Source organism: Podarcis gaigeae, assembly GCF_964106915.1.
Source record: "Podarcis gaigeae genome assembly, chromosome: 14".
Lineage (NCBI taxonomy): Eukaryota > Metazoa > Chordata > Lepidosauria > Squamata > Lacertidae > Podarcis > Podarcis gaigeae.
The window spans coordinates 37,967,601-37,975,492 of NC_139690.1; the positions used below are offsets into that span (position 1 = coordinate 37,967,601).

General features: G+C 39.3%; 1 protein-coding gene across 7 annotated transcripts in view; it reads left to right on the forward strand.

Moving 5' to 3' along the window:
* MRTFB (myocardin related transcription factor B) overlaps positions 1 to 7,445 on the forward strand; it is a 96,656-nt gene extending 89,211 nt beyond the window's left edge. For all 7 annotated transcript variants that reach the window (XM_083711321.1, XM_083711325.1, XM_083711320.1 and 4 more), the window contains 5 exons: positions 570 to 713; positions 1,805 to 1,960; positions 2,782 to 2,919; positions 3,640 to 3,700; positions 4,875 to 7,445. In XM_083711321.1, the coding sequence (XP_083567447.1) occupies positions 570 to 713; positions 1,805 to 1,960; positions 2,782 to 2,919; positions 3,640 to 3,700; positions 4,875 to 5,410 (1,035 nt within the window). In that variant the 3' untranslated portion in view covers positions 5,411 to 7,445. The remainder of the gene's footprint in view (positions 1 to 569; positions 714 to 1,804; positions 1,961 to 2,781; positions 2,920 to 3,639; positions 3,701 to 4,874) is intronic.
* The last annotated feature ends 447 nt before the right edge of the window (positions 7,446 to 7,892 follow it).

Consider the following 7,892-nt stretch of genomic DNA (forward strand, 5'->3'; position numbering starts at 1 on the left):
TTATACGTCTCTTGTGTCAGGTCAAGATGAAGGGATGCAACTGAAATAGATAATTGCATTTTACACACACACACACACACACACACACACACACACACACACCCTGTACCACATATACAAGCAGCAAGCATCATTTGCTTCTTCGCTCTAAAAGCTGCAAAACCACTTTATAGAGCCACACTGACCATGACTATTTCTCATGTAGAACAGGACAGTGAGGTTTAACTTATGAAGAGTTGTTGTGGTTCTTGCATTTACCATGCAGCTCTTAATTTTCCTTTCAGCTTTCTGTTCCACAGCTTTCAAGGCCCACTGTGACATCACAGAAGCCAAGCCAATTGAAGCCACAGTGGTCATAACACCTTTCTGTCCATAAAGTAGCATTTGCTGCTCATAGGCTGTGAACATGCGAACCCACCATCTTCCTTAGCACTGTGTTTAGATACTTCAGGAGGACTTGATGTCAAGCATTTAAAGATTCATTATAACATCCCTGGGTTTCTTTATTTATGCATATAGTCCAGCTGTGTCCTGTACTGTGAAATCAAGCCATACTCTTTCTCCTGTAGGCCCAGCCACAGTCTGGCATTCCAGCCATGGCACAAGTATCTACTTCTGCTTTGTCCCAGAAAGTACCACAGATGCACTCTTCAGCATCCAAAGAAAATGCTTCCCCACAGCACGTGCTTGGTCACACCCCACAAAACAGACAGGTTGGTGAATTATGAATACAGATAGACTGCATGCTGTCAGTGGAACTCTTTACTTTTCTGGATCCTAACTAAAAGTATGTGATATTCCTTAAAGTAGGATATAGCATTGAATAGGATTCATAAATTGTTATTACATTTCTCTGATTCTTAGGTTAGAATTTTTCCTCATATGAAAATATTAGCATAATTATCACCAAAACGCTTGAATGGAAGTCATTTTGCACTGATGAATGTGATGTACACCATTCCATTATTCTAATGATCTTGTCATTTTTGCTACAGTATCCTCAGCAATACTTAATGATTTCAGGGTTGTTGTTTGTTTCTTTAAAAAAAAAAATCAATTGTGAAATGTACTACAACCTGCTATTGTGTCTTCTGAAAACTGCAATACTAAATTAAATCACACAGCAATGGGCAATTCTCTAAACTGCTTTAGCATTTTAATACATAAGACATATATACATTTCTGTCCCAGTTGGTGTGCGTTTGTGGTTCATTAGAGAGACATTGGTAGCACTTCATTGAGTTTCTTCTGTTTAATAGGAAACGTGCAATACCACACCTCATTCATTTTACTGGAGTGTATGCAGGAGAAGCTACTAGGACATTGCTACTACAAAAAAAGCCTATGGCTGCAATTTTACATCCAACACAAATAGAGTAGGGTGTGAAATGCCCCCAATGCACTCCTTGCTTGGTGTTCCACTACTCTGCTGAACTTATGTCTCCACAGGACCATCCCTCCATGACAGGACTAGCCAACATGGGGCCCTTCAGAAGTTGTTGAACTACAGCTCCCATCTTTCCTTACAATTTATCTTGCTGACTGAGGCTGATGGGAGTTGTAGACCAGGAACATCTGGCAGGCATCACCAAAGGTTGGCTGCAACTGCCTTGTTAAGGAAGGCCTTTGTACTTTCTCCACTTCATTGATATTGCGCACTAGAGCATTTTATTCAATTTAAGATTGAATGTTATTATTATTGGCCACACTAGGAGCTGCTTGATTGTTATTGTACACCATGCTCCTTTTACTTGAAAAAAAACTGCATGCATGAGTTTTAAATACATACATTTGGTTTTTACAGATATTTCCTCCTACCTCACCAAATACAGTATTTTCCTATCAGAATCAGTCTGTGACAACTCTACAGCAACCTTTGTTTGGTCAGACAGCAAATACCACTGTTCACTCAGGGAACCAGGTGCCCTTGGTGCAAAATGGACCCAGTGCTCCTCAGAAGGTATATTCATTTTATGTATTCAGTTACTAACTTATTTAAATCATTTATTATCTTGCCATTAAGCCAAAAAGAAGTTCCTGAAACAGCTTACAAAGATCAGGAATGTCAGTCCCTGCCTTGAGGCTTACAATCTAAAAGATGCAAAACAAAAGGAAAAGAGATTGGGAGGGATTAGCGGGGAAACAAACTCAGACACTGCTTCTTAGTTACAAAGGACATAAAATAACCAGTCAGAATGAAAAAAAGTTCAAGGGCAGGAGGAGCTGGAGGTTTCTGGTCTCTCAATATAGCAGCTGCCTTTGACACAGCTTAATGTAATAGCTTATACTTTGTTCCACTACCCTAGAATATCTATGCTCTAGGAGGTTGCTAGAGTAACAGATTGGAAGCACTGTGACCATGGCATAAAAACAAGGAAGCACCCTCTCTTTTTGACTTGAGAACTTTTAAATCTCAAGACAACTTCCAAACAAGATGGGGCCACATTTAAATGATAGGGTTGTCTCCAAAGTTAATCCTACTCAAAAACAAGTGGGGATGACTAATTCTGGTGCATTCATTTCAGCGGGTGTACTTTATACGAGACTTAGTCAGATTGAACCTTAAATGCCATAAGCTACACTTACTGCACAGCCATATAAAGGGAAGTTGTTCTTTATGTGCACTTTTCATTTCCAGTAGATTAATGGAGATGACGTACAAGGTGCTAAATTAGCACATTACTGTTTTAAAGGAGGGTGGTGTGGATTTCTTAGAAACACTGTTTGAGAACCTTCTGCTGCCACAATTATTTGCTGACTGTTTGCCATTGTTCCACACAGCTGGCCTCCCAGTCTCAACCCCAACAGTACATTTTGCAGCAATCTCTGTTCAGCAATTCAGTAACCAAAGCAAAGGACCCTCCACGCTATGAAGAAGCCATCAAACAGACCCGCAGCTTGCAGGCTTCTCAACGAGAGGTAAGATGTATGCAGGAATGCAACAACATGACATGTTTCACCGTTTTACGCAGAACAATCACATTCAACTTTCTGTACATCTTTCCATAAGGAGCAGCCATGGGGAGACTAAGGGAGACACATTCCCCCCCCCCCACACTTTTAAAACTCTGTCACTATCAAAGTTTTGCCTTCCTTTTGGCTTTCTTCCCCTCTTTAGTAGGCTGAAAGTTTGAAAGCCCTCATATTCTCTGATCATCATTCTTCATTGGCTGTCTAATGATAATGACAGCACATTCTTATTTATGTATCATCCCAACTAAATTCAGCAGTGTTTATTCCCAGGTAAGTGTGTAGCACTGCAGCCTTAGTTGGATCAATCCTTTGGGAAAGTGTCCCAGATCTGCAAAATGTTGTCCTTTAGCTAGTAAAATTGTGTTAACTTAAATATGCATAAGCCTGTTCCTTCTTTGGGATCAAAAATGATATGTGATCTGTATTTGTTGAATTCTACTTTATTGATTTTTCTTTTCCCTACACTGCAACTTGTTTGAATAATTAATAAAATCCATTTAAGAAAGAGCAAATGGGATCACAAAAGCATCCTTATTTAGGTAGAAACATAAGGTGTGTGGCATCCAGACCAGCACAATCCCCATGGTGATCCCTACATGGTGCAGAGCATGCATAATTTAGGGAAAGTTGTGTGACATAATGAATAAAGAACTCTCTGTGTTACAGATTTCCAGTGTTCACAGCCAGCAAATGGATGACCTCTTTGATATTCTCATTAAAAGCGGAGGTGAGTCAGATTGAAATGCATTATATGGTAGAGAGAGCTTCCTATTCCCTATTTTTGATTTAACAAGAACAGCTGGCAGGGAGGGGTAGCACTGTGGGTTTGACGGCCCAGCACTGGCTTTGCTGCTACTTACAAGGATAGGGTAGGGCAACAGCGAGGTTTGGGGTGGGGTGGGAATACTGGATTGGCTCCACTTGTGCTGATGTCCTGCCTGCTCCTACACAGTCCTAGTAAGTATAGTGACACTGGTACCGAGAGGCAGCTTCCTTTCCAATTTGCTGCTCTTACTGTTTAGTATAGAGCAGGGAAGGTGGCCCGGTGGCCCTCCAGATGTTCATCTGTCCCAGATAGCATGGCCAGTGATTAGGCAGGATAAGACATAGCCTAACAACGAATTTTAGGACATATCGTCCTTATCTCTGCTCAAGAGGGATTTTGCTGTGAGCATCCTCGAGAGTGACATTCATAAAAAGTGTGTCTCTTATTGGATTTCATGTTTGTCATTCAGCATAAAAAGATAGCTCATTCTCAAAGTAATCTCAAAGTAATGTAGTTTTAATATTTTGTTGGAAGCTGCCCAGAGTGGCTGGGGAAACCCAGCCAGGTGGGCGGGGAATAAATAAATTATTAGTATTATTATTATTATCATCATTATTATTATTATACTTGACTGTGCAATAACATTTATCTACATCAGGTTGATAATGGCCTAATATTTAACCAGTTAATTCAGAAAGTTATTGACAGTTCATTAACGATGAGTGGTTTACAGCATGAGCTCAGTTAATCAATTTGGAATCCACTGTGTTGAGTAGAGATCTTCTCCCTTTAGTCATTGCAATAATCTGTGAAAGTCTTGTAAAGAGTCTTAATGAGGCCTTCATTGAATGATTGAAATGAGAAGACAGCAGGCTCGCTAAAAAGGGGGTGGCTATTTGACTCCTTTGGGTAACGTAGGTTTTGCAGCACATGTCTTTAATCATGTTGATAGTTGTACAAACATTAGCTTGATAACTTAATTAATTGTATAAATAATTCACCGCTTTCAAATTAATTGTATAAAAGCATAAATTTATTGCTGGAGTGGTGTACCAAAGTGAGTAAGGGTTTTTTTTCCTTTATATGTACTAAATAAAATATCTTACTGATTTATCTCTCATTGCCTTTTATGCAGAGATTTCTCTGCCTACCAAGGAAGAACCTTCTCTGATTTCCAAAATGAGACCCGTTACTGCCAATATCACCACAATGCCAGTGAACACAGTAGTGTCTCGTCCGCCACCACAAGTCCAAATGGCCCCTCCTCTCTCTTTAGAACCAACAAGCAATTTCTCTGTAAGTCTGGAGAATCAGCTAGAAGCCCTCTTGGAAGGAACTCTGCCTTCAGGAAATGGAATGCCTCATCTGGCAAGCAGTAGTGAGGACAGAGAGTCTTTCTCTCTAATCGAGGACCTTCAAAACGACCTCCTTAACCACTCTGGCATATTAGATCACTCACAGTCACCTATGGAAACAACAGATTCTCAATTCACCGCTTCTAATTCCTGTTTATCTCTTGATCTTCCGGACACAAATTTAGACAACATGGAGTGGCTAGACATTACCATGCCAAATGCTTCTTCAGGATTAACTCCTCTCAGCTCAACTGCCCCAAGTATGTTTTCAACAGATTTTCTGGACCCACAAGATCTACAGTTGCACTGGGATTAACTAAAAAGCCAAAGCCTACTTGACCACGGTTTTTAAAGATCCATTTACAGCATAGGTCCATTATTTCACTTTCCTTGTTTTCAGGGTAATCTTGAAAATTATCTTTAGGGTGTAAAAACAAAACAAAAAAAAATTAGACAAAAAGCATGATTCCCCCCACCCCTGGCAATCAGTTAAGGGGAGGGGAGGGGCAGGGCAGGGGGGAGAGTGAGATTGGATCTTAGTTCATGTAGCTGGGATAAGTCATAATAAAACTGCACCTGACTGTTGCTATAGACAGCCTGAGCCAAGCTTAGCTGCCTTGTCAAAGCTCTGGCTAAGTTAAAGAAAACTGATGGGATTTGGTGAAAGGATTGAAGTTGGCTATATTTGGACCGCTTCATGAGTTTAAAAAGTCTTGAGGTAATACTTTAGGGCTACCACATTTAGTCATTTTAATCGGCTAGACTGAAATGGTGACTTTGATTAGTTGGGCATCAAAACAAGTAATCCCCCCCCCAGTTGAAGTTCTTTTAGAAAAACTCTGCACATAGGAAGCACCATCTTAGGAATTCCCCTTCCCCAATTATGTGACAAACGAAATGCCTCTTCTAAGATGATGCCTGCTGCAACATGTTTGTGCATCATTAAAAACAAAGGAAATAGATGCTTTGGTCTTGACAACTATTGGTTTTCTTATATGCAAATGAATGATTATTTACTAGGTTAATTAAGTAAGGCTGTAATCCTTCATTGGGAATCAATCCCGCTGAATTCAGTGAGACTTACTTCTGAATAAACATGGTTTGGATTGCGTTGTAAGTAATCAAGTAATCAAAACTCAAGATTAATCAGCTAAGATTTCTTTGGCCAGAGCCTTATTTAATTTTCACCCAGAAGAAATATAGGAAGTGCAGAGCCACATACATCAAAAACGCAGTGAGGTGTGTGTTTTGCCCTCTATATGTTGACGACAAATAGTTATTTGCATAATTACAACCAATTTTACTTCTCTTATTTTATGTAGGATATCATACAGGCAGATTAAGATGCACAACAATTTTCTTTCATTTGTTAGGTGTTCATAAGCTATTGGGCAATTAAAATGCATGAATTTGGATCCAAGTGTGCCCTTGCATATGCAGAAGACCTCTTCCATTTGTCAAAGGGGATATTTTACACCTTGTTCTAGAATGTTTCTAGAGAAAAATGAAACTAAATGCAAAGAAGTTGGATAAGAAGAGCTCTTGCAAGCTCTTTCTCAAGAACACTCTTACAAGCTGTTTCCCTTCCCCTCATAATTCTTTGAATCCAGCCCATATGCTGACTTAACACATTCAAAATTAACAAAAATCAATGTTTTCAGATCCAAATTCAGAACTAGCATTGTTTTTTATATTACGTCCAAAATTTAAATTACAAGAACACTGTAAGAAATGCACCAATGTGTGTGTTTGCCTCATTCTAAAATATCTGAATTTTCCACTTTTGAAAGATTTTAAGTGAACACGTAACAGCGTGAATGACAGTCACACAGAGGAGTTACCCATCCCCTGCTGCCTGAGCCGTCTAACTGGAAATGCCAGGGGTTGAACCTGGGACCTTCTGCATGCAAAGCATGTGCTCTGTCACTCATCTGCAGCTGATCATTTGTTTGGCAGGAAGAATGAGGGATATTACAGTATAGTTAGCCATCTACTGTTCTTGAACGTCTCTGGATTAGGGCCCTAGAATCAAAAAGCTGTATAGTTGGAAGATACCTCAAGGGTCACCTAGTCCAACTTGCTGCACTGAAGGAATCCCAACATGCAGTCCCCCATCCAATTTGAAACCCTACTGGACCCTGCTTAGCTGTGCACAGCGGCTGGCAGTTTTATTGCTGCACCACTTGTATTCACAGTACATTTTCTAAGGCAACAGTGGAACAGCACCATTTGGTAGAAATTAACTATTTGGATATTGAAATATATCATCAAAAAAATTAGAGTTCACATGAAATTTATTCCAGAAAGCTCTGTCCTCTTTTAACCATGAATAAATATTGGAAAAACTACAACCATTCTACAAGGGTTGTGGACTTCAATGAAACTCAAATGAGAAAATAATCTTTATTGTAGGGTAGGCTTTTTCAGAGCAAGGTTCCTTTTTCATAAAAATCTCGGCATAATACTTAGACTTCTTTAGAAAATTATCAGAATTTTAATGTTCATTACTCATAACATTTGATCCTGCATTTATGACCTTGTTTTGTTAAAAAACAAAATTTGTGAATCCCTTAGAACTGACAGACACAAGAATCACTGATAATGAGTACAGTCAAGTGAACTCATATCTGCATAGCTTGGTTTATTCAATGTGCAGTATTTTGAGCCAATTTCACATTGAGATTGCATATTTGCAATTTATTTTCATGTAAAGCCACAACTGTGAAGATGCCAATTTAGACAGTGTGATTTAGAGTTAACATGGGCTTTCACATTGTAGAAAATATTAGTAATGTCAG